Below are 27970 nucleotides of genomic sequence, written 5' to 3' on the forward strand. Positions count from 1 at the left end.
TTAAATAGCAAAGTAGATCATTCATGATCTTTTCTCTTCATTATTTAATAAGATTTTTTTTTGTTCAACTCAGGTGAAGGAAACCTTCTTTAAGATCCTTGCAAAAATGTACAATGAATATGGTTCTCCTAAACTCCGTGCTCAATTTACATTCACCAATCTTTATGGTCCAACCTTTGACAAACCAAAGGTAAGGATAGATGTAGCTACATTATTTCAAAATGACCCTATTGGATGGTGGACATGAAATGGTAGGGATGCACCAGAGCTAAGAATATGTTTCGTTCGTCTTCTTTCACAGGTTGTCAATTCCTCTACTTCAAAGAATTGGTCAACATATAGCTTTATCGAATCAGTCAAGAAGAACAACCTTACCTCTGGACAACTGGAGAAGTTAGTGGTTGTCCACAGTGCATTGTGGCTACAAGATCAGTGGACTACTAAGAATCGTCATACTCCAACCTTACGTTGGGATGTTAATCATAAAGATGCTTTGCAAATTGAGGAGGATGACACACCTTCAAGATTGGTTGGGGTTCCATTGGTTGAGGATAACCCTCATCCTAGCCGTGACTAGGTTTTAGTTCTAATATTCATTTATATTCCTAGGCCTACCATGTGTTGTTTATGGGCAGCCATATATTTACTCGTATCTTGATGTTGTGAATATTATTCACATCTAATTATGGAGTTGGACTTCTATGTTTCCTATTTAGTATTTAGTAGTTTAGTTATAGTATGTCTATTGTTTACATTTTATTATTTTATGTAATCCATGCTTGAAGCCTGGAGCCTTTAGGCATTTTTTCTATACATATACCACCTATTGACAACGAAAGCATTTGAATTTTGTTAATTTGCTTATTGATTTACATGTGAAATATCAATTCAAGTCTAAAGCTATGTATTAAGCTTCTAAAATGTTAAAAAATAGACCCAAAACTTTTGGCAATACTAAGGGATTTGGCAAGAGGGGAAAAAAATAATGGAAGCAATAGATAGTTTGTCAAGATCATGGACAGGGACAACATCAGATGCAAGTGTCAAAACAGTTATCAGAATTGAGGCAATCCTTTCAGCAAAGAGAAAAATCTTGGGCAAAATATTCTAGCCAAAAAGAAAGCAAAGGCTGATTCTTCCAACGCAAGGAGTGAAGAAAGGGTGAATGAGAAATAGGAATTGCTTTCTTTTAACCTGAGCCCAAAAATGATCAATCAACATTTTTGGAAGCTTGGACTCCTAGCCAAATAAGTGGAAGACCTAAGGAGGATAAAGACATGTTCACATGTTCACTTTAGTCAGATGAGGATATCATGGACAGGCAAGAAACAACTATTGCACCTAAAAAGTAGAGAACACATAAGTCTTCGAGATAACCACGAGGTTGAAGAAAACCAAGTGAAGTTGGAAATCTGAATTCAATTAATGTCCCTTTGTCTGATCTAGCTCTAGATTTTGTTGGTGAAGAATTAATTGGTGAATTGGATAGTGATGATGTTGCACATATGAAGCAATGCAGAAAGTTGGTTATGTAGTAAGATTGGTTTCTCTTGTTTCATCCACCGAAGTACATTGGAGAAACACTTGTTTACAAGAGGTATCTTGTCTTAGAGGGCTGATTGTAGAGACTAAGAGATTGCCTGACAATGTGATCGTACAATTTGATAATATCTGGTTTTTCATGGTTGTGTCACCATGGAGCTGGTTGAAGGCAAAGAACTTACAGCTCACGAGGTGCAGGTATGGATCATTTAATGACAACTAAGGCAGTTAGGAGAATATGTGACTTTCATCTGGACATACCTCAACCAGCACTTATGGAGAAGTAACTTACCATTGACAAAGATGTTATAAAGGACAACAAAGATAGTCTAAGGGGCACGAATATGATTCTGATTTTCTGAATTTGTCCAGCAGTCCTTTGTCATCACACAAGCCTTACAAAGAGGACAGCCAAGTGTGGATTGTTAAACACGAGGTAAAGGATAAAAATTCAGATTACTCACAGCTAGATTCTGCATCAGAAGTTGAAGAAGAGCATTAGGTGAATGACCCTACTCAGAGTTATGTTGATACTCATTGTTTGAGCATGACTTTGGAAGAAGAAACATTGTGGAAGGAGATGTTGCAATGTCCCCTTCTCCGCACTAGCCTTAAAGGCACCTAGTTGGTCTATCTTTCCATCCGGATAGGCTAACGGCATATGTTTTAGGATGTCGGCCAGTCACAAGAGTTTGGGTTCCAGTTGAGGAGATTTAAAATCCTAAGGTTTAAGTCACTTTATTTTATTGGATTGAAATGTAAAGTACTTTATTATTTAAAGTCATTTTAGGACAAATTGACTTAGGTGACTAAAAGACAAAATACTCTTTTATCCCACATTGCTAAGTTGTTTGTATGTCCCCACACTTCGAGGTGATAAAAGGAAGCTTTTTGCATTGGGATTCACACAAGGAATATGATAAATATTAAAGATTGTTTCAGGCGGTTGATTTAATGTGACTGGTAACTCTGAGGACGAAACCCCTCGGGTTGTGTGTGGAAGTTGGACATCACCCCAGCACCTCATTTTTGGGTTAACATACAGTTTTCAGGCAGATATCAGCAAGGAGGAAGTAACAGCATCTCAGGAACTGGAAGTAAGTTATTTGGTCAGATTATATAGTGAAATTGGAACCAGCTGTATTGGTTTTCCTTCATACTGTTTGCACAGCTGTTATTGCCGGCCGAGAAAGAATGGTAGCAACCAGAACAGAATCATGTGGATATGGACTGAGTGCGTGACTTCACACTGGCAGTCGATTAGGTAATCTACAGCAGAGCAAGGAGAGTATGGGGTTGTACGCCACAGTCTAGTCATCAAGCATATGCCCAGACAATACACGGTATCCTCGCCTTTCACCAGTGAAGATCGTTTGGAAGAGAGAGTATAGTTTGCGGGTGTAGACTAACAGACATGCCGGAGTTCCTCCATTTGCGGCAGGAGTCACCAGGTTGGACCACTCACAGCAGCAGTATCACACGTTCACGTCAAGAAAGAGTGCCATGGGTTGCAGTCAAACAGTGTAGCCGGCAATATTTTGATCATAACAGGTCATGTGGACTGTTCATCTTCAGCAACAAATCTCCAGGTTCATTAGTTATTGTTTTGTAAGGTTATAATTAACTGTTGTAAGTAATGGTATTGAACTCATTCCACTGTCCTCGCCATACTTCAGTTAGTCTGTTGTAAACAATAATAATCTGACTTCTTGTTCCTAGCATTGCTATCTTTATTGAACATCTTCTTAGACTATTGACATACATTGTTAGAGTCGGTTTATTACCAATGGCCTCATAGTTTAATACAGCATGCGTACTCCAACTGTTTGACAAAATTTCCTTCAGCACGAGTTTAAATTTCTGATTAGATTAGGCAAGGAACTTTACAGATGTAGAAAAATCAGAACATTTTTTTGAAAATGTTCAAGTCAACAAGTCACATCACTTGGAAGGTCAATTGAGTGCTAAAATGAATACATGGTTATTGCATCTTTCACTCCCATTGATGATACTCAACAGATAGTGCTAGATTATTTGTGGAAAACTCGAGGAGGGCACAAAGGCCTTAAAGGAGAACTATCTCTTGCAGACTTACAAGTACTCCAAGAAGTTTAAATTGTGATAAAATTGAACTTCCTACTCTTGCTTTCAGATAGAGATCATCCCCTCCAACCCAAAGAGATATATTTGGATGCATTGAGAGGAAAAGAAGATGAAGTAGATAAGCATACTTATCAGCTTAAGGATGTTATGGACTCCTTGCAGAATACTCAAATGGCTCTTTAAGAACCAGGAACATAATAAAAAATTGCAGACATTGTACAAATAGTAGAGGGTATGGAGGATCTTCATGAAAAAGACAATGTAGTTTGCAATCAAGAAGAAGATTCATATAATTTTCAGTGGATGCTTTTTGTGGATCAGCCTGTGTTGAGGAGCAGCCCCCTAGTGAAGCAATTATAATTAAGCATCAAACTACGATCAAAAGAGAAGAGATTGTTTATACTCCTTACAGGTCATCGGGAGATGATAGTGATGATTCTTAAATAGAGAGGTCTCCTTGTGTTTTGACATCTCATCATGAGGAGGATTTCTTGGTTGGACTTGATGCTACCCTAAACTCAAAAAACACTAATTTTCTGATTTTTGGCAATGATTTCTTGATTGGACTTTACGCTTTCCTAAACTCAGAAAGTTTTTGGGATAGTAAGCACCCTGGAGGATGTTTTTGGTGGGGTACATGCATTGGGACAACAAAAATTAGTGGTGCGCCTATGAAAATGACAGTGAAGAGGATGAAGGTTCGAATTAAGATTGAAGTGTGTGATCTTTAGTTGCAGACATCTCTTGGAGTGGCACTTGATGAAGAAGCTTCAACAAAGGAGTGCTTAGGCTGTTGAGAAGACTACAGATAAGTATGACAGACATTCTGATTTTTTTGCTTGGCAACAACAATCCCTCACCTTTCCTTAATAATGAGATAGCAACCACTTCACATGAGGATGATGGTATTGAGAAGTCTCCCAATATGCACACTAAATTTTTGTGTGAAGACTGTTTTGAAGATTCAAGCTGCAAAGAATTTGATATTGTACATCGGATCTTGGAGGATGTAATTTAGTCACAAAGTAAATGTGATAGATGGCTACAAAGAGGTATGAAGGCTAAGTGGTTGACTACCCAAGCGAGAAAGAACACACAATAGGGACATTCAGATTTGTGTGGGCAAAAGAGGTATGTGTGTATACATCATGAGGACCAGGCTCAAACAATAGATTAAGATGGAATATAAGTGCATGTACTTGGTGATCAGCCACTAGTATTATACCTACTCATGTAGAGGGTAACACAAGCAACTTGGTGGTTGGGCCTTTCGTCATTTGAGGAGAGTTCGAAAAGGTATCTCTCCAAGAGGCTCACACAGGACAGAATATATCTTTTGGACCAGGCTTTGAGGGAGTTTACATAGATGTTTGCATAGTTGATTGAGTCTTGCTTAACAATGTGTACATTCTTGTAGAGGATGCAACTGAGCCCTTGAGAATTCAGATTGCCTTTTCCAACATCTGCTGATTGGTATGAGATCATGATGATTTGGGAAGAGGACATTGATCTTGATACATTACTTCAGTGGGATCATGATCAGTTGCTTCACAACTCTAAATATGGTGATGTTTATATCAGAGTAGAACAGCGAAATCTTGATGGACATTTGCACAGCATTGGAGTACGCTATCATCCTACATCTGTGAGTTAAGGAGGAAGTACTTGCAGCATGGTGCAGCATAGAGACTTCGGTAGATCTTCATACCAACATCCACCTTTGGTTTGGGATCCTGGTTTTCTTCAGAGGATAATCAGTTTGAGCAGCAAGTTACTGTAGGACAAGCAATTTTTGGCTTGGGAGGATTATAATATCCCCTTCTTTACTTGATAAAGAATTAAATTAAATATTGAGAGCCCATGAAGTTGAAGACTAATTGGGCCCAATATCTTGATGCATTCTTGTGATGAGGCCATTTAGTTCCATCCCTTGCACCAACTTGTGTTTGATATAGGACAAGATCTTGCTTGCAAATTTCATATATATACGTTTCTCACAAAAGAGCTTAGGCATCAATCGTCCATCTTCTTATTTTATACTTCCAATGCAGAATTCAGTCTAGTAATCACAATTCTAGAGGTGGGGATCCTCCCAAGTCTACTAATATCTCAAACTTTGTGAAGTCTTTGTTGGAGACAAAATTGTATTTCAAGGAGCTAATGCTAATTTAAAGGTTCATTGAACAATTATTCTTAGTTACCGGATTCGTGCCCTAGAGGCCGGATCCGGATTCGGGTCCGATCCGGATCCGGATCCGTGCCTGGATTCGTGCAGATCCGGGCAGGATCCTTGTTTTACACAGTGGATTCGTCCGGATTCGTGGGCCATGAATCCTGACGAATCCACTGTGTAAAACAAGGATCCTGCCCAGATCTGCATGAATCCAGACACGAATCCTCAAGGATCCAGCATGAATCCTCAAGGATCGACAGGTTCAAGTGAGTCTAAATTATTTAATATGACTTTTTTAAATATATTCTTTGGCTTTCTAGTGCTAAAATGACCTTTTTATGCATTATATATACTAATAAATGAGAGAAATAAATATATATATATATATATATATTCACGAATCCTCCACGAATCCTAAACGGGAAAAAAAAAAAATCACGAATCCACGGATCCGATTCACATGCCCGAATCGGATTCGTATCCCGAATCGGTAACTAAGCAATTATTGTATCTTAAACTTTATTACCTTTCAATTGTCTAGTGTAATATGTTGCAATAAAATATTTCTACATATCATGATCTAAGGGCATGAATTTGATGTGGACTATTAATAATTTCATGGACGACTGCTCATGTTATTGGCATCACTAAACATTACCATTTGGCAAGATATTATAATTTCATGCAGTTGCACATAAATGGCAGAGAATCCTTTTGGATGTATTGAGCTATATTCGTCAAAAGTTATATTATTTGAAGAATAAGTTTATGGGGCCAATCTTATTTTTACAATGGAAGTACAATGGTTTGAGATTCGTTATTGGGACACGATGATTTAATCAAAAACATTATTGAACATTCTTATAATAGCAAGGCCAACAATAATAAATGGGTGCCAGGAATCATAATACTGAAGGTGCAAATATGAAAATGATGCAACTTTAGGTAGAGGATAGGAATGGAAATTGAGGTTCTCAAATAAATACTTGTCAAGTAAAAAGATTACCCTACATGAACTTTGTCTATGGTGGAATCAAAGACTACTGCCAAAGGTGGATACTGTAAGTTGTACACAAGATTTCATTGCCACCAAGAGTTGGAGAGAGGTCACAAGAGTATTCTTCCATAAACAATACTCGACACTCTACTAATGAACGAGATGAAACCAAGCCCTCTTTATGATAAGGGGACTTAATAATAAACGATTTGTGTGACTTTAAAGAGCATGGATCAATTATTGATTCAAGTGATCTTTTGGTGCTAGAAACTCAAGCGATATTCTTTGTATGGCCCATCTACCCTCCATCTTATATCGACTACTGATCAACACAAGACTTCCATTAATATCAGCTACTCCCAACTATGAATATTAGTATTAATCACGAGTGGAAGTACAATCTAGTATTGATTGCAAGTAAAGTTCAAAGTTCACTCCTTTGTAATCTGCTCTATTTTGGGGATGAAAATAAGATGCACATTTGATATAAAATTATTATAAAAAAAATAAATTGTATTGACAATAAACAAATAAAGAGTTTTACAAACACTAAAAATAGTGTCAACTTGAAAGCAAGTTGTCTAAAAAAAGACATCTAAAAATAGATTGAGGTAAGACAACTAAAAAAGAAAGCCAAAATGACCATTAACTAAGACTCTAGAACAACTGGATAGAAATAGTAAGAACATATGAGACAAAATATTCTAAGAACCTCCTTTAATGGTCATTCTATCAACTACACCAAGTTGCCCCTAAACTTGACAAACTTTTCCAGACTAAGAGACTTGTTGAGAATGTATGCAATATTGTCCTCAGTGCATAAATACTATATCACATATTCATCTTCGTCGAGCTAGCGAATGTAGTGGCAATGAAGGTCTACATGCTTTGTCCATTCATAGAATGGCTAGATTCTTGGCTAACTTCAAAACTCACTAATTATAACAGAACAAGGGAGTAGCAATTGGTTTAGGCATGTACAAGTCAGAAAGCATTTGCCTAAACCAAATTGCCTCACAAGCTGCCTTAACTATTCTTTGGAGTGTCCTTCACATATCACAGCACACACTTCGTGACAACCCAATGATCAACCTTAGGGGTTGACATGAAGTGAGAAATGTAACTCAAAGCATAGCTAGTGCCAATTCTAGCGACAATGAGATAGATAAGTTTGCCCACTAGTTGTCTAAATGTGGATTCATTCTACACTAGTGAATCGGATTTAGTTGTAAGTTTATCCATTGTTATAGAGGTGGGTTTGCAATCTTGCATCTGAAATTTCCCCAACAAACTTTTGACATACTTTTATTGAGAAGTGAAGTCCCAAATATGGCATGTTAAATGTCTAGCACAAATTATGTTTGGCCTACTCGACCAAATATGTTGCACTACCAATAATGATCAGATCATTAGCATAAATGACAACAAGAATCGCAGCACTAGCCTGCTTGATTATAATCAAAAGGAATATAGTGAAATGATCGATCAATCTATTTGAATATTTTTAGTCTCTCAATAGCTTTAGCTAATTCTAGTTAATGGTTGTTTAGGCTTTCTCACTATTATTAGCATTGATAAACTCTATGAAGAGTTCATTGATAAATCAATTATTATCTCATTTTTAACAATTTCATGGTGTCTGAGCAAATATTTTGGGAGCTTTTTTTTTATAATTCATGTTTAAAAAAATAAATATGTGAAGAAACATTAATTATTTTTTCTCCAATGACTTCCAATCTGCCACAAAACCCAAATTAGGGCTTTGACTATTAGTTCGTATTTGTTCCAGCTATGATTAGTGAGTCAAAGTCGCATCACATTTTGTCTACGATTTTTGTTCATCTCCAATAGTCAATGCAGCAATTTTTTCCTTTGGTTTCGGTGTTAAAAAGAAAGAAGGAGCCTATCAAAGCTAAGTTGCAGATTTTGTTTGTTCTAGGGTTGCATTGGACTTTCTTTTCGGCATTTTCTGTCTAGTTAGCGTTGAAAGTCCAATTCCAATTAGTGCGGCCCTGCCCAGAAAACAAGCATGTTGCCTTCCATCATTTTTGGCCTAAAATGTGACAACACAACAATTTTTCCTTCTCTCAGTCAATCTTTGGTGTGCAATTTTTCAGCCTCTACCTAGTCAATGCCAACCTGGCCATTTTTGGCATTTTACCCACTCTACTTTTTTTGGCAGATAGTAGCACTCTTTTTTGGCATTTTGTGTCAAGTTTTTGGCATCTTCCAGTCATACCTGCGATTTATAAATACCAGTTTATCTAATTTATTTTTTTTTAGCATGTTTTCTTTGTCTTGATTTTTGAATCTTCACTAGGTTGACGAGCAACCTCAATTTTAGTCATGGCCTCTTTGATCAGCATCATGCTCGAAGGGAATTGACGGTTCAATGGCTGCAATCAGAATACTTGGAAGCAGGACATGATGACAATATTCGGATATCGTTGTCTTGAAAGGATCGTTTTGGGTACAAAGGCATGTCCTCCTTGAGATCAGATAGATCAAGATAAATGATAGGAACAAAATTAGGAAGTTGTCATGCTACTCAAACTCTCAATTATAAATGATCCCTTAGGTACCTTCCGATAAGACAACTAAGGAAATGTAGGACATCTTGAAAGATCTTTATGAGACGTCTGACAAGATTCACGCATTATTTTTGAAGAATTTGTTATTTTCTATCATGATAGATGAGAAAACAACTCTACAGGCACATCTACTGAAAATTAATGATCTACATGACCAGTTAGTGGTTTTTGGCTATAAGATGGAGGAAGAAGATATGGTAGTTAACCTGCTGAAAAGCGGGCTGCCCTAACATTCTTTGATCTTTTGAACAAGCTTCTACAATAGGATAGATGGAAGTAACAGTTTGGAAGTCATGACATTTCCTCCTCTTTTGAATAGGCGGTCTTTCCAGCGCAAGCCTCCAACAAGAAAAATTTAGTTGGGTTTACCATTTTTTTCCTCAAAAACAGATTTTTATTGTTTGGTTTTGACTAATTTTCCACCTCAAAAATCATTTTAGCTTTTGTAATATGCAAAGTTTGCGTGGTCATTCAGAATCTTTACAATTTTTCTCCAAAAAAAGATACTTTGTACTCTTCAAAGCATAGTATTTTGCAGTCATTTTTGGAGCATTCTTCTCATCTTTAATAGTTTGGAGGGTTCTGTACATGTTCTCAGTGTATCTCTATTTCTTGGGAATGAAAATTCATTATCCAACATCAGATTGGGTGATTTCTGGTCAGTGGTTTTGTCATTGAAGGGTTACTAGAAGGAGTCTGTGGTAGGCTCTACTCCCACACCAGTAAATCATTCTAATGAAGGAGACCACCTTCTTTGTCTTTTTTCTAGGCTACTATTGGTCATTGACTTTCTACAGATCCGGGGAGGATCTCACTAGAAACAAAATGTTCTGAATTATATATGACTACAAGACATATATTGTCTTCTACAGGATAGTTGATAGAATGACCATTAAGAGAGGGTATTAGAATAAGTTTTATGTTAATCTCTCACTATATTTAGCTAGTTCTAGTTAATAGTCATTTAAGCTTTCTTTTTAGTTTTCTCATTTAGTTCTATTTTTAGATGTTGTCTTAATTAAGAAAACTTTGCTTTTTGTTCACACTATTATTAGCGCTTGTAAACTCTATTTAAGAGTTCATTGATAATGCAATTATTACATCGTTTTTAACAATTTCATAATCAAATACTTATCAATCTTAAAGTATCATGTACAAGGCACCTATTTGAGGTCGTAGAGAGATTTCACCAATTTGCAGACTTGGCATTCCTTACTTGTAACTTGAAAGCCTAGAGGCTATGTCATATAAACCTCTTCCTACAAATCACCATTGAGAAATGCACTCTTGGCATTCATTTGAAGGATGCTCCATCCAAATTGAGTTGAAAAGACGAGAACAAGTTGAATGCTCCACATTTTGGCAATGGGAGCAAATGTTTCCTCATAGTCAATGCCTGATTCATGGTATTCTCTTCTAATGACCATCAATAATACTTTAGTTATTCTGAAGGCTAAATATGTGGTGGGTTCTTGTTTTTTTATTAGATGAAGAGGAAGGTATCTATCAACGCCAAGGAATCCTTCATTATTCATGGAAGACCTAAGGGTACAGGCAAGATAAATCGAAATCTATGGGGAGATCTATACCTCCTAGAAAATCCAAAGTTATTTGTTGGAATTGCAGTAAGCCTAGACACATCCGTAAGGACAGCAAGGAAGAAAAGAAGAAGATAAAAAAAAAAATTGATTCTAATTTTGGACCCAAGAAGGAAAATGGTGATGCATTTGTTATAGTTTTGGCCACTCACACATGTGATGATGCATGGTTATTTGACTTGGGTGCATCTTTTCATATGACCTCTAATAAAGATTAGTTTTCTGAATATGAAGAATTTGATGAAGATAAGATGTACTTCGATAATAATTCTCGTTTAAATACTATTGGCCAAGGTAAAGTTAGAATCAAGTTTCTTGATGTTAAACTAAGAAGGATTAATGTTGTGTTGCATCTCCCTAGTCTAAAGTGAAATTTGATATTTGCAAGCAGGCTAATAGATTCAACTACATGGGAAGTCTATTCTAATGTCAGATGCAAAATGCTGAGGTGTTATGGTGATTGCTAAAGGTGAAAGAATTGGTAGTCCACAACTGTGTTTAGCACTTGCATATATTTAAGGTTACGATCAGCCAATTGAGACATTAATATCCATATGGCTTGAAACTTTCCTTGCAAACTACAAAGTTGATAGATGTTTTGGGTGAAGGCATGTTAACAATCGTATTGATTTTATCCGTACCAACTTTGATTCAATGGTTAGAGACAATAAATACCAAGAGTAATGATAGCATCTACACCAAAGACACACTTTAGGGGATCTAGTCTTATCTTGTAGATGTTAAGTCTCTCCAAGATAGGTTGAAGATAGTCAACATGATCTTGATGGAGCGCTGACTTCAACAAGATGTCATCAACAAAGTCTTTCAGGATCTTATGAATAAAATAATGGAAAGTGAGACCAATGTTCTTCAACCCAAATGGCATGACCACATAGCAAAATATCCCCCAAGGGGTTGTACTTCAACAAGATGTCATCAACAAAGTCTTTCAGGATCTTATGAATAAAATAATGGAAAGTGAGACCAATGTTCTTCAACCCAATTGGCATGACCACATAGCAAAATATCCCCCAAGGGGTTGTAAAGATTGTCTAGTATTGACCTTTCAAGTTAATACGAATTTTATTGTAACCCAAAAAGTCATCCACAAAGGAATTCATGGCCTATCATCAAATTCAATAGTCATATTGATATTAAGGAGCAGAAAATCATCTTTTAAAGATTCAAATCTTCTAAAGTTAATAAATATGCAAATATAGCCATCAAGTTCACTAACGGGGCTATATTCAATATCCAATATGAATAGTCAATGGGATAGACAAAGCGTTCTTTTAGGCGCTTCTCTATTTCACTCTTGAATAGTGAAGTGCCCCTTGGATTCATCTTTTGGACCTTTTGTTTGACAAGCCTAGCACTAGGACATAGCACAATATTATGAGATGCTACAAACTCACCAATGCAGGGTAATTCTTCATTTGACAAAGCAAAAATATTGGAATATTGATGTAGAAAATCAACATGTGACAACTTCCTCTATGGAGGGGCATTTACTAATCTCTATGATTCTCTCAAGGAGTCTTGAATACATAATGACATCGGCAGTATCTCCCTCACAAGGGTACTACGCTCTTCAAGATGTGGAATTGAATCATTCTTACCATCATGAGACAAGGTTGCTTCCTCATCATCATCTTTAACGGATTCTCCAAAGTATGCTTGATTTCCAAGCAATAACAAAATCAAAGCTTGTGACAATAAGATGGCAAAACAATGTAAGCACCCATGAATTCTTCTAAAGCTTTGTCCGAAGAGAAATGTCTAGCAAAACATTTTGAGATCTTGCACTAGTGTCAATTACTCAAGGTGAACTAACTTGAGAGGCAAATGTTTGGCAATAATCATGTTGATTTTCAACCATGTTTTTTTCTTGTGAGATGTGGTACTTTATCCAAGTCCAATATTTTAATGCCAAAGCTCAAAATCTAAAAGAGCTCAAATACCTTCCACATTAGGGCCACAAACTCATACCTCGGTCCATATCTCGATTGAGTTTCATAGAACTCAAGGTATCATTATAGGAAAATATGATCAACATGGTAAGTATCACTTAGTTTTATAGAAGTGCAGTCTTCCTTTATAGCCACGACAAAAAAGATTTGGAAATCCTTAAGTGTAGGGGATTTTCGCCAATATGAGAAGTAGTGAAGTGTAAGGTTCACCAATCATCACCCAAACATGTGTTGAACTTGGATCAAGAAGACTTTGAAGTTGATTCAACATGGGTAGAATTTAGGACTTTCTACCTTGGGAGGATCTTCTTTAGGAGGACTCTATTTTGGAAGGTCTTGCTTATCCAATGTATCTTCCTTTGGGATAACCTTTTCTCGGGTATCCACCTTAAGTAAGAGGAGGATGTCAACATGTAAGATGACATCAATGGGGTATACTTTTGCAAAGGTAATGTAGTTGAGGTCTAACCCATGACAACATTATGGCATAAATGCATGGCATTGGGATCAGCCTTAACAATGACTACCTAATCATCAACCAAAAACTCAACAGAACCATGTAAAGTAGAATAAATAGAGGTATTTTCCATATAAATATTTTTGACCAGAAACATGTAAGAGTGTAATAGTGGCATTTAATAGATAAATATTTTTTCCAAAAACATAGAACAAATTGTAGCCTAAGCAATGCAATTGTTATAATCAATTGCAAAAAGGATTATGTTGAGTAGCATCTACTAGATTAACAAGTGCACTCATGATTTGTTAAATCTTTGATAGCATTCAAAAGGTCGTCATGGTGTTCTCTACTTCAAATAAAACTCCACAATTGAGCAAAATATTAGATTTTTCAATTTTTTTAAGTTGTATACTTCATTGTGCATCTCGACACAATTGACGTTATAGTAATGCAATATAAAAATGTTTTAGATATATCAAAAAGAAGGAACCATGTTTGGGAGAATTTGTAAATGGAGACAAATAATGATATAAGGGAATGTGTCAAACCTTGCAAAATATATAGTTATTTATTTATATTAAACCATCCTCTCAAAATGGGACTACAACTACCAAAGAATTGGCAAGAGTATACAAATACTCTTAAACGAGTGATTTTAAAAAAATGCATATCCTATTAAAATAATATGAATTGTAATAGTTTTAAAAATATTTACAATTAATTAGTTAACATAATTAAGATGACTAGGAGGTATTTGTTGCAAGGTATCAAATTATGTTGTTTCATTTAATATTCAAATAATTTTCAAGTCAAATCTTATAATATCCATATTTCACAATTAGTGATTCATACAAACCTATCTCTCATGAGAATAAATGATCTATTTAGCACTCATTACACCTAGGAGAGGCTCACAAGTGGGAAGCATCTAAACTTCCTATGATTGTCACCCATCCCAATGCTACTTTGGTCAAATTCAATGAACCATTAGATTTTTCACAAAACCAAATCCACATATTAAAATGACAAGCAGGCGTTATTTATTGCAATGCATCAAATTTAATGCTGTTTTATTCATAATTAATTATATGATTTTTGAGTCAAATCTATTATCCATATTTCACAAATATTGGTTCCCACAAACCCATCTCTCATGAGCATAAGTGATCTCCTTAGTCATTGCACCTAGGTAAGGGTGACAAGTGTGAAGCATCAAAACTTCCTATAATTGCCACCCATCCCAATACTACTTTGGTCAAATTCAAAGCACTGTTAGATTTTCTACAAAATCAAATAAACATATTAAATGACAAGTAGGAGGTATTTATTGTAATGTATCAAATTATGTTGTTTCGTTCACATCTAATTGTATGAATTATGAGTTAAAACTATTATCCATATTTCACGGTTGGTGTTTGCACAAACCCATCTCTCGTGAGCATAAATTGCTTAACACTCGTTGCACCTAGGTAAAGCTCACAACTTTAAAGCATCAAAACTTTCTATAACTACCATCCATCCCAATACTACTTTGGTCAAATTCAATGAGCCATCAGATTTTCCGCAAAATCAAATCCATACCCCAATTACAATAAAAAATAATATAAAATCATAAATAATATATATTGGAAAAAACTATTCCCTTCATCATATTAATTTAAAATTATTTTAACCACCATTAACATAGTATAGTTAAGTTTTGGTGTTGTAGATCTTGCCACCAAGGTTCAAACCCCATTTAAAATGTTATTAGTAAGTGTTTATGTAGAATGAGGTCCCCTACTTGTGACCTTATTGATTCATAGTTCCAATCAAATGCATTTACCCCTATTCAAATTATATATATTATTGTTTAGAATCTAGATTATAATCATAGCTGCAAGATTCTTTTGATGGTTCGGGTACCATGAAGGAGGAAATTGATAAAAAAAAACTACTCAACTTCAAAATGGCAAACTTTTTGAGAAAAAATCTAACTTGTGATTGAGGCAGGGGCTAGTGTCGCAAGGGTGGTAGACAATGTAGGCATGGACATGGGAGGGGATATTGGGTGTGATCTAGTGCATTTTCATGGTCGCAATTTTGGCATGTTGGAGGCTTGCGTGCAATACGACAAAATGTTCGTGATTCAAGTGTTCAAGCTCCATTTTCTGTTAAAGTTGACTTTTTTATTCCATTATGTCATGACTATGAATTTGTGTTGTCTAGTTATGGATAGTTACTTTCACCAACGCATGTAATGGATGACAAGTCGTAAATGTATAATGGGTTGATAGTTTGTTTAGGGTTTGAAATTTTGATATTGTATTTATGGCATTGTAGAGTCTAATGAGATACCTAAGGCCAAGGTAGGTGGTAGAAACTCTATTTATTGGTTCCAAATGTTTGTAATTTGGGAACCTTATACTATTACTAATAATAATAATAATAAATATCTTACCAACCAAAAAATAAAATGTAATATTGTTTAAATACAATTAAAAAATATTATTTTTTATTGATTATATATTATAAATACAATGCTTAGATTAGCATCAACAAGCTCTTTATAATCAAATACGTTAAAAATCAGCTATGGAACACCAAAAATTCCTACTTATAGTTCCACTACTATTTACAAACCACCTCCGCATTAGAAGCCAACCAAGGAAGCCCAAGAATGAGGAGCCCTATTTGTGAACATAATGATTCATTGCTCTATTTAAAAACATTTACCCTATTTTAAAAAAATAGGGTTTTAAAAATTAAAATTTATTATTATTTTTTATTGAACATCAATTACAAATATCATGCTTATATTAGCATCAATATTAGACCAATACAAGCTCTTCAAGACAAAACACATTAGAAATTGTTTATACAACTTATAATTCAAATATTGCTAAGTGTTTATGTCAACGAAGAGGTCCCCTATTTGTAGCCTCGTTGATTTATAGATTGATAAAAAGTATTTACCCTTATTTTAAACCAAAATGATATTACTTTAAATACAATTAAAATGGGTTATTATATTTTTAAATTAAATATCAATTACAAATATCATGTTCATATTTACAATCAAGGTGTGAAAATTAAGGAGGTAGAATTGAGAGTTCCATTATTGTCAAGTGTTTATGTCATGAATGAGGCTCCCAATTTGTGACCTCATTGATTCATAGCTCAAAGCAAAGATATTTGCCCCTATTTAAAAATGTATTTTTCACATTAAAAATCACCTGTAGAAGACCAAGTTGAAATCTACTACAAAAGTCCAAAGGCAAACTTAGAATTCCACATTATATACACCTTAAGAATTAAACTAAGGTCTCCACATTATTAATCCAAATTATAACCAAAGACCTTGAACATTATTTTTTTATATTTAAAATATTAAAATACTTGACATAATTATGGAAGTGAGATTTAGTAGGGGAGAAGGTTGACCGAGTCTTAATAATATACAAATAGCATTTTGGTATAATATTTAATGAATATTAATATTTAAACAGTTCGTTACTATCAATGCCTTTTCCTCCGGTCAAATATAGCTATCATGTTTTGGGGTGGTATCTATGGCCCAGCCCGTCCTAAACGGTTTGTATCGTGATGGGCCAGCCTTCTGCGGCAGTAGGAACTGGAAGACTGATTCCAAACCAACGACCTGTCAACTTTAACCCGCTTAAAGTTAATGGCCGTGCTATCTATTCCACCCTTTTTCCAACATAAAATCCAGAATTGTACACTTTACATCACTTTTTTAGTCGTCAGGCACCCAATTACACATCAGTTGAAATTCGACCCTCTTTGACCTTTCAAATCGTTTTCCCATTAGATGCCCAATGACAAAACGAAATCCCCGTACCAAGAGAGATGAAATTGTGGTTTGAACTCTCAAATCTTTTTCCCAAAAGATCCCCAACGACAAAAAGAAAATCCCATGCCCCCATTTGGTTAAGGAGATGAAAATGCGGAAGAAATGAAGGCAGGGAGATGAATTTGCACAAGAAATGAAAGCAGGGGAAATGAAATTGAACAATGAATTGGGTGGTAATACCCAAAATCTACAATTAATGTGCATAAAGTAAAGCAGAAAAGCATGAAAATCTTACCTTCTGATCAACAGGAGGGTTGAGATCATCACTGCAGAACGAGAAATGCAAAGCAGGAAGATGAAATTGAGCAAGAAATGAAAGCAGGGCAATGAAATCGAACATACAAATGGATACCCAAAATCCACAATTAAAGTTCAGAAAGCAAAACAGAAAAGCAGGAAAACCTTGAGATCATCATTACAAGTAACACAAAGAATGTAATTGCACCAGAAATGCGAAGCAGGGAGACGAAATAGTACAAGAAATGCAAGCAGGGAGATGAAATTGAACACTGAAATGGATAGGTTATACCCAAAATCTACAATTAAAGTGCCGGAATCAAAACAGAGAAGCGGAAAAACCTAACCTTCTTATCAACAGGCGGATTAAGATCATCACTGAAGAGGAACGCAAAGAATGAATCCAGGGGCAGGTGGTGGTGGTGGTAGAAGGCCAATTGCCCCCGCTCCCGAAGCATCTCCATCACCCGTTGCGCATCATTTTCAGCGGCGCCATGCTCGTTGAGAAACCTCTGAAAGAGCTCTGGAGTCATGGAGCCACCCGGGTCGCAGTAGGTCTCGTAGAGGGTGCGCACATCCTGGGGATGCTCGCGAGGACCAGTGTTGAAGTGGCGAGTGAAGCAGCAGAGCATCCTGTAGCGGAGCTTGTCATACTTCTTCGCTTTGGCCCTCGCCAGCTTGCCCTCCGCCATTCTAATGCACATTCCTCTCTGCAGGGTGGTATTTTTGGCGCTGCATTTTCCCCTCATAAATAAATGGAGCGGGGTGGAGGTAATGGGTATTGGACGATTCGAAACTTAATGGGATGGACAATTTGGCATTCATACCTTCCTCATCAGCTCCCTTATTCCTTGTGTTTTTTTTGGTTTTTTTGGAAGTGCCTAGGAAATAAGCTAAATTCCCACTTGGTTTTGGGACCCATTTGTGTTAAAAATGTGTAAATTATATTATTATATTTATATTATATGGATTCGGTTCTAGGAAAGATAGTTATGATTGTTATGTTGGAATATTATTAGTTCTTGTCAAGGGAGGAATACTTATGCATTCATGTCAATCCAAATATGACATTAACACTCATCAATCAAATCCAAGAATTTTAAAGATTATATGAGATTTCCAATGTTTATATCTTTTTTCTAATTTTCCATTAATTTATAAATCACATTTTTCATCCATTCTATTGGTCCATACTATTTTTGGTGGGGAAGGAAATTATTTTTCTTCAATAAAAAATACAAATATTTTCTAACAATTTCATCTTGCATTAATGAATGTATTAATTATAACTTTATCTTTTCCACATTTGTGACAAATTGATAAGATTTTATTTTTTCAATTATTTTATCTTCCACCTCACACGTCTAATCAATATTAATTATCACAGTCTATTAAATATTTTTAATTTCAATATGTTATATCTTTGTATTTGAATTTCTATTTTTTTTTAAACTTTGCTTTTTTATTAAAAGTAGTTAAATTATTACTATTATTTTACTTTTATAAAAATAAATTAAATAATATTATTTTTTAATTATATTTTATAATAGTGTTCAATGTTACAATTTTTAAATTATATTATTTATTATTATTAATATTTTTTATTTAAACAATTTATCATTTAATTTAAATACATTTAAAATTTAAATATATATTTTAATATTAAATTAATAATTATATTTTATATCAAAAAAATACTAAAGAAATAACCACAAAATAGAAATAATTCAATTTTAAAAGATATATAAATTATTATTAAGTTTTTATAAACTATGTATTAAAATAAAATAGTTATATTTTATTTCTTATTTATTATATCATATTTATTCATCAACATCAAATTTATATGTATTACATCTATTTATTATTTACAAATGTACATATTAAATTATATAGATATTATTTCGAAATTAAAAATTACTTAATTTTATGAACAATTTGGAAATACAAAACGATAAATAGTAAACCTTCTCTAATTGTTTAAAATTAAACAATTAGTTTTACTTATAAAATATTTTTATAATCCAATACATTTCATTTTTTCTTATAGAAATGTGAGTTTTAATATAAAAATTAAATTCTGAGTTTCATTAATTAAAATATAATATATTTTAATTTTTTTTTATAACCATGATTTTATTTTGATTATTTATTCTATTAAGAAAAATAATTATATTTAATTCTTTCTCTCTCACACACAACTTATGTTAGTATCACTCTATCTTACTATTTTATCTCTCTTCCTCTTCCTCTATATTATCTATCCTTTTTTCTTCTGCATATATGTTTATGTTGTTATTGTTGTATAATGCTATTTATCTCTATCTATATCTCTATCCTAGTTTTTGTCCAATGCTAATGATTAAATAAAAATAGCGTGAATTCCATTTGATAATCAAGATGAGAATAATACATAGTTGGGGGAGTTATTCCAACTACTTATGGTTGTCTAGTAGCATGCATGGTATGCTTAAACATATAATGTGATACTCCAAATGCTTCATCACTTCTTCAAGTTCTATAATTCAAATATTGGTATGGATATCTTTCCTCATTGCACATAATTTAAATTGTCAATGTAGAAGGTGCAAATTTGTCTAAAGCAAATGTATTGATCATAGTATGATATTAAGTACTTAGTGCCATATTGGGGACTTTGGCCTCTTATTTTTGGGCTTAAATGTCCAAAGATATAATAATATAGCACAAGAACTTAACAACAAAATATGAGTCATCCTATCATATCACAAGTGCATTTCTAGGACAAGAATTTAACAACAAAATATGAGCAATCCTATTAGATCACAAGTGCATTTCTAGGCAAAATTTAATGCATTCATAATGTTAATTTAGATTCTCACTCATCTACACCTCTACAACCATTATGCGTTAGACAGGAACTATGATGCATTGCGTCTCTTGTACATTGACGTTTATTTTTCACTATTTGATATAACTTGTTTCTAAAACATCATCATGCATAAGTGTATATATATATAACACTAATAAATATATATTTTTTAATATAATTTCAATATGTTATATCTTTGTATTCAAATTTCTAATTTTTATTTTTATTTTGTTTTTATTAATAAAAGTAGTTAAATTATTACTATTATTTTACTTTTATAAAAATAAATTAAACAATATTATTTTTTAATTATATTTTATAATAGTGTTTGTAATATGTATAATTGATAAGTGTTACAATTTATAAATTATATCATTTATTATTATTAATATTTTTTATTTACACAATTTATCATTTAGTTTAAATACATTTAAAACTTAAATATATATTTTAATATTAAATTAATAATTATATTTTATATCAAAAAATATACTAAAGAAATAATTCAATTCTAAAAGGTATATAAATTATTATTATGTTTTTATAAATTATGTATTAAAATTAAATAGTTATATTTTATTTCTTATTTATTACATCATATTTATTCATCAACATCAAATTTATATTTATTACATCTATTTATTATTTACAAATGTACATATTAAATTATATAGATATTATTTCATAATTAAGAATTACTTAATTTAATGAAAAATTTGGAAATACAAAACATTAAATAGTAAGGCCCCGTTTGGTTGCTGGAATATGAGTGGAATAGGAAAATGAAATTAGAATATGTTTTATATTCGCTATTTGGTAAGATCAATCAGAATTGGGAATAGGAAGACATATTCCAATTTTGCCCTTAAAATGAGCATATGTCTATGCCAAAAAATATCTGTTATTGGAATAGGCCATTTCCATTCCCATTCCGATTTTCCATTAAAAAATATTTTTTATTTTTTTTTTTAATTCTTTTTTTGAATTTTTTTTTTTTTGAATTTTTTTTTTCGATTTTTTATTTTTGAATTTTTTTTGTTAAATTTTTTTTAATAACATTTTTTAAAATTATATCTATTTGTTTAAAAAAATGAAAATGAAAATGAATTAACTAAAAAAAAAAAAAATTTTAAAAAATTTAGGAAAAATGTTTTTAAAAATACAAAACTTAACCTTATTCCTATTCTATTTTTGTACAACCAAACAATAGATTAACATATTCCCAGTCGAATTCCAAGTGCACCAAACATGATTGGAATTGCCTATTTCTATTCCCATTCCTCATTTCCATTCTCATTCCATTTTTCTATTCTAATTTTCTATTCCTATGCCAGCAACCAAACGGGGCCTAAACCTTCTTTAATTGTGTAAAATTAAACAATTAGTTTTACTTATAAAATATTTTTATATTTCAATACATTTCATTTTTTCTTATAGAAATGTGAGTTTTAATATAAAAATTAAATTCTTAGTTTCATTAATTAAAATATAATATATTTTAATTTTTTGTTATAACCATGATTTTATTTTGACTATTTGTTTTATTAAGAAAAATAATTATATTTAATTCTCTCTCTCACACACACAACTTATGTTGTTATCACTCTATTTTACTATTTTATATCTCTTTCTCTTCCTCCTCTATATTATCTATCCTTTTTTTTCCTCTGCATATATGTTTATGTTGTTATTGTTGTATACTGATATTTATCTCTATCTATATCTCTATCCTAGTTTTTGTCTAGTGCTAATGATTAAAAATAGTGTGAGTTTCATTTGATAATTAAGATAAGAATAATACATAGTTGGGAGAGTTATTCCAACTACTTATGATTCTCTAGTAGCATGCATGGTATGCTTAAACATATAATGTGATACTCCAAATGCTTCATCACTTCTTCAAGTTCTATAATTCAAATATTGGTATGAATATCTTTCCTCATTGCACATAATTTAAGTTGTCAATGTAGAAGGTGCAAATTTGTCTAAAGCATATGTACTGATTGTAGTATGATATTAAGTACTTAGTGTTATATTGGGGACTTTGGCCTCTTATTCTTGGGCTTAAATGCCCAAAGATATAATAATATGGCACAAGAACTTAACAACAAATATGAGTCATCCTATTAAATCACAAGCGCATTTCTAGGACGAGAATTTAACAACAAAATATGAGCAATCCTATCAGATCACAAGTGCATTTCTAGGCAAAAATTAATGCATTCACAATGTTAATTTAGATTCTCACTCATCTACACTTCTACAACCATTATGCGTTAGGCAGGAACTATGACGCATTGCGTCTCTTGTTGGAATAGGTAATTTCTTGGAAATCAGTCTTAATATATCTCATGTGTAAATACTATCTAAACATAATACTTATTAAATGGAATTATGGAACTTGTTCTAGGAAAAATATTACATTTTTATGTTGGAATATTGTTGGGATGGATAATCTCTTGGAAATGTGGATTCTTAATGTGTCATGTGTAAGTCTTATTTAAATATATGAAGTATAAAATGGACTTCACTATAATTCATAAAGAAATGGTTAAGCCAAATATTATATAATAAGTGGATCTCTCATGTAATGGGAGACGGATACTTTGAACTAAAGCTTAAGAAAAACATTGAGTAAATCTAAATATGATAAGCATTAAGGGGGCCTTTCGTGTTTGTGGGAGATGGGTTCTCTCAACTACAACTCATAAGAAAATGGTCAATTTAAATATGATAAGTGGATCCTTTGTATTATTAAGAGATGGGTGATGTGAACTACAATAATGAAAATATGAGTCAATCTAAATATGCTAAGTATTAAGTGGTGTTCTCGTGTTCATGGAGATGGGTTGCATGATCTACAATACATGAAAATTTGGGTCAATCTATTTTTTATAAGTATCATGTAGATCTTTAACGGGCACAAGAGATGGGTTTTGGAACTGTTACTCATTCTAAACTTAGTCAATCGAAAAATAATAATGGTTGTGCATGTTTAAGTCAAATTAGTATTGGGTTTGGTAATCTCTTGGAATAGTTATGGTCTTTAACATGTGTTAATACCATCTAAGTATAATACTATTAAATGGACCCCTCGTGTTCATGGGAAAAGAGTTCTTTGAACTACAACTCATAAAAAATAGGTTAATTTGAATATGATAAATATTAAGTGGATCCTTCATGTTCATGGGAGATGAGATATGTGAACTCCAACTCATGACAAAATGGGTCAATTTGAAAAATTTATGGTTCTATGTGTTTAAGTTGGAATAGTATTTGGATTGGCAATATCTTAGAATAATTATGGTTTTGTTAATACTCACGTCCCCATTTGGTTAAGGAGATGAAAATGCCGAAGAAATGAAGGCAGGGAGATGAATTTGCACAAGAAATGAAAGCAGGGAAAATGAAATTGAACAATGAATTGGGTGGTGATACACAAAATCTACAATGAATGTGCGTAAAGCAAAGCAGAAAAGCGGGAAAACCTTACCTTCTGATCAACAGGAGGATTGAGATCATCACTGCAGAACGAGAAATGCAAAGCAGGGAGATGAAATTGAGCAAGAAACGAAAGCAGGGTAATGAAATTGAACATAGAAATGGATACCTAAAATCCACAATTAAAGTGCAGAAAGCAAAACAGAAAAGCAGGAAAACCTTGAGATCATCATTACAAGTAACACAAAGAATGTAATTGCACCAGAAATGCGAAGCAGGGAGACGAAATTGTACAAGAAATGCAAGCAGGGAGATGAAATTGAACACTGAAATAGATAGCTTATACCCAAATCTACAATTAAATTTCCGGAATCAAAAGTGAGAAGCGGGAAAACCTTACCTTCGTATCGACAGGAGGATTAAGATCATCACTGAAGAGGAACGCAAAGAATGAATCCAGGGGCAGGTGGTGGTGGTGGTAGAAGGCCAATTGCCCCCGCTCCCGAAGCATCTCCATCACCCGCTGTGCATCATTTTCAGCGGCGCCATGTTCGTTGAGAAACCTCTGAAAGAGCTCTGGAGTCATGGAGCCACCCGGGTCGCAGTAGGTCTCGTAGAGGGTGCGCACATCCTGGGGAGGCTCGCGAGGACCAGTGTTAAAGTGGCGAGTAAAGCAGCAGAAAATCCTGTAGCGGAGCTTGTCATACTTCTTCGCTTTGGCCCTCGCCAACTTGCCCTCCGCCATTCTTATGCAAATTCCTCTCTGCAGGGTGGTATTTGTTGGCGCTGCATTTTCCCGATATAAATAAATGGAGCAGGGTGGAGGAAATGGGTATTGGACGATTCGAAACTTAGCGAGATCGACAATTTGTCATCCATACCTTCCTCATCAGCTCCCTTATTCCTTGTGTTTTTTTTGGAAGTGCCTAGGAAACAAGCTAAATTCCCACTTGGTTTTGGAACCCATTTGTGTTAAAAATGTGTAAATTGTATTATATTATATGGATTCGATTCTAGGAAAGATAGTTGTGATTATAAGCTAAATTCCCACTTGGTTTTGGGACCCATTTGTGTTCAAAAATGTGCAAATTGTATTGTATTATATGGATTTGGGTCTAGGAAAGATAGTTATGATTGTTATTTTGGAATATTATTCGAATAGGTAATTCCTTGGAAATGCTAAAGTCTTAACATGTGTCATGTGTAAATACTATCTAAATATAATACTTATTAAATGGAATAATGGAACTTGTTTTAGGAAAAATATTACGATTGTTTCATTGGAATATTGTTGGGATGGATAATCTCTTGGAAATGTGGATTCTTAATGTGTCATGTGTAAGTACCATTTAAATATATGAAGTATAAAATGGACTTGACTATAATTCATAAAGAAATGGTCAATCTAAATAGTATATAATAAGTAGATCTCTCATGTAATGGGAGATGGATACTTTGAACTAAAACTTAAGAAAAAGAATGGGTCAATCTAAATATGATAAGCATTAAGTGGGCCTTTCGTGTTTGTGGGAGATGGGTTCTCTCAACTACAACTCATAAGAAAATAGTCAATTTAAATATGATACGTGGATCCTTCATGTTATTAAGAGATGGGATATGTGAACTACAACTAATGAAAATATGAGTCAATCTAAATATGCTAAGTATTAAGCGGTGTTCTCGTGTTCATGGAGATGGGTTGCATGAACTACAATTCATGAAAAATTGGGTCAATCTATTTTTTATAAGTATCATGTAGATCTTTAATGGGCACAAGAGATGGGTTTTGTGAACTATAACTCATTTTAAAACTAGTCAATCGAAAAATAATAATGGTTGTGCATGTTTAAGTCAAATTAGTATTGAGTTTGGTAATCTCTTGGAATAGTTATGGTCTTTAACATGTGTTAATACCATCTAAATATAATACTATTGAGTGGACCCCTCATGTTGATGGGAAAAGAGTTATTTGAACTACAACTCGTAGAAAAATGGGTTAATTTAAATATGATAAATATTAAGTGGATCATTCATGTTCATGGGAGATGAAATATGTGAACTCCAACTCATGACAAAATGGGTCAATTTGAAAATTGTATGGTTCTATGTGTTTAAGTTGGAATAGTATTAGGATTGGCAATATCTTAGAATAATTATGGTTTTGTTAATACCCTTCCCAAAAAAATCAAATTTTGTGAGTTTCCTGGTCTGAATAAGAGTTTGTCACTTACTTCATTCGGCATGGCCCCATTTTGAAGTCAACTTGTAAATTTGATAAACTTAGGTGTTGGGTCATTGGACCTTTTGAACCTTTCAAACCCATTGAAATAATTCGATTGGTTTAAAGCCTTTTTTGGTGCATCTTATGTCATCATCATAAAATTGTGTTGGTTGGTTAAGAGGTTGGAAAGATGTTATGAAAAGGCTCAACCCTTTCTGGTGCCAAAAATTGATTGGACCATTCCAGAAAGTGATGATTTGGAGCTCAAAACCCTCATTGTCATGAGAAGGACTAAAAATGGTTGAATGAAAAGAGGTTCAATAAATTATAGCCCCGCAAGGCAAGGTTGTTAAGACCTTAGAAGCAAATGAAATTAGTACTAAGTTGTCTGACGAAAACCTTGGTCTATGCGATGTAGGTACTTCAACAAGGAAAGCCAAGAAATCCACTGTTACCCCCAATTGATAATGGTGTTAATGTATGTGAAAGAGTCGTATCTTATTATCTTTTCATTGATGTCAAGCCTTAATTGGTGAGACATTAGGCTAATTCAGTAGAGTGTCATGTCATTTGATTGATGAAAAGGATTTGAAGAAAGTATAATGATGATGTAAGTGTGGCATGTCCCCTTTTCAAATAATTAAAAAATAATAATCTTTGCTAAGGCAGGCAGGCCCAAGAAAGTGAAGTTTCGGAAAAAGGGGGTTAATCTTTGGAAACCGTTGGACTAATAAATGAAAATTATTATTAAAATATGTTTCATTAACCTCTCTTGGACATGAGTTACAGTTATGCCCTCTTTTAAGGGGGTTTGGAGGCATTTTGGGCGGATTCCAGAACTTGATTTTGCTCATTTCTTTGTTATTCTTCAGAGGCTGCCAAACCTGTGGAGAAGGAGACCCAAGAACGGGAGTTTGTAGGTTTTCAGGGGGACCCAAGAACGGGAGTTTGCAGGTTTCCAGGAAGGCTAAGGACGAGATTTTGAAGCCATTCCATGTGCATGCTCATACAGAGTTTGCCTTTGTGCTGAATAATGCAGATTTGTGAGTTTTCGGGGTTGTTTTTTGGTATGAGTTTGGTGTTTTCAGTAGAGTATTTCATATCAGTTTGGGTTGCTGCTGTATTTCAGACTTTAAGATGTTAAAATAGAGCTGAATATATGTATTGGGACGTGATTAAACTTATGAGATAGTTTATTAGTGTTTTGTGGTGTTTTCGGGCATTTTTGTGTTAATTTCGGGAGCCCGATGAGCATAGTTTTTGTCCTACATTTGTGAGTTGTTGTGTAAAGGCTATACAGATCTGGAAATGTCATTTTGTAGGCCATTATGCTGCTGAAATTTCTGTAAAAATGTCCATTTTCAGATTTATTAATAATAGGTGAAGCTATGAAGCTTTTGGCACCATTTCTGGCATACCCGATTTGGGGTTTATTTGAGAAATTGGTGGATCTTTGTGATATTAGTTGTTTGATTTTAAAAAACTGATTTGAGGCTTGAAATATCATGTAAAATCAGAAAAGGGACATTTCAAAGTGTTGATAACTGTATGGTATTCAATGGGCACTTGAATGAGTTCGACTCTAACAATATAATGTTGGTTTCATTTTTTTACATGATTTGATTAAGTGGTGATATCATGTATAAGAAAGATAGTTTGGTCGGTGAATGAAGAGTCCTACTATTAACTGAGTTACTATAGTTTTTACTGAGCACCTAATGATGAAGTGAAGGATGTGCAGTATTAACCAAGAAAGAACATTGTTAATCGATCCTAGTATTGATTGAGTGAATTATAGTGTTTATTGAGCAAGGAAAGGAGGAACAATTTGGAAAATATTTACTTTGAGGCTGAGATTTGGTGAAAATAAAGATTATTTGAAACATTTCAAAGACAAGTATGAAGTTAGCTATGTGATCAATGACTAGATAAA

At 33.6% G+C, this 27970-nt stretch overlaps 1 protein-coding gene across 2 annotated transcripts in view; it reads right to left on the minus strand.

Moving 5' to 3' along the window:
* Positions 1 to 24684, minus strand: part of LOC149529123 (phosphoinositide phospholipase C 2-like) — a 96019-nt gene extending 71335 nt beyond the window's left edge. The window contains exon 1 of one of the 2 annotated variants that reach the window (XM_089807908.1): positions 24217 to 24684. In XM_089807908.1, the coding sequence (XP_089664034.1) occupies positions 24217 to 24561 (345 nt within the window). In that variant the 5' untranslated portion in view covers positions 24562 to 24684. Of the gene's footprint in view, positions 1 to 17871; positions 18326 to 24216 lie in introns of those variants that run through there. The other variant, XM_089807907.1, reaches the window with a different exon arrangement.
* Positions 24685 to 27970: the final 3286 nt, after the last annotated feature.

This window comes from Cupressus sempervirens, chromosome 11, assembly GCF_028749045.1.
Source record: "Cupressus sempervirens isolate cs-2001-9-10 chromosome 11, ASM2874904v1, whole genome shotgun sequence".
Lineage (NCBI taxonomy): Eukaryota > Viridiplantae > Streptophyta > Pinopsida > Cupressales > Cupressaceae > Cupressus > Cupressus sempervirens.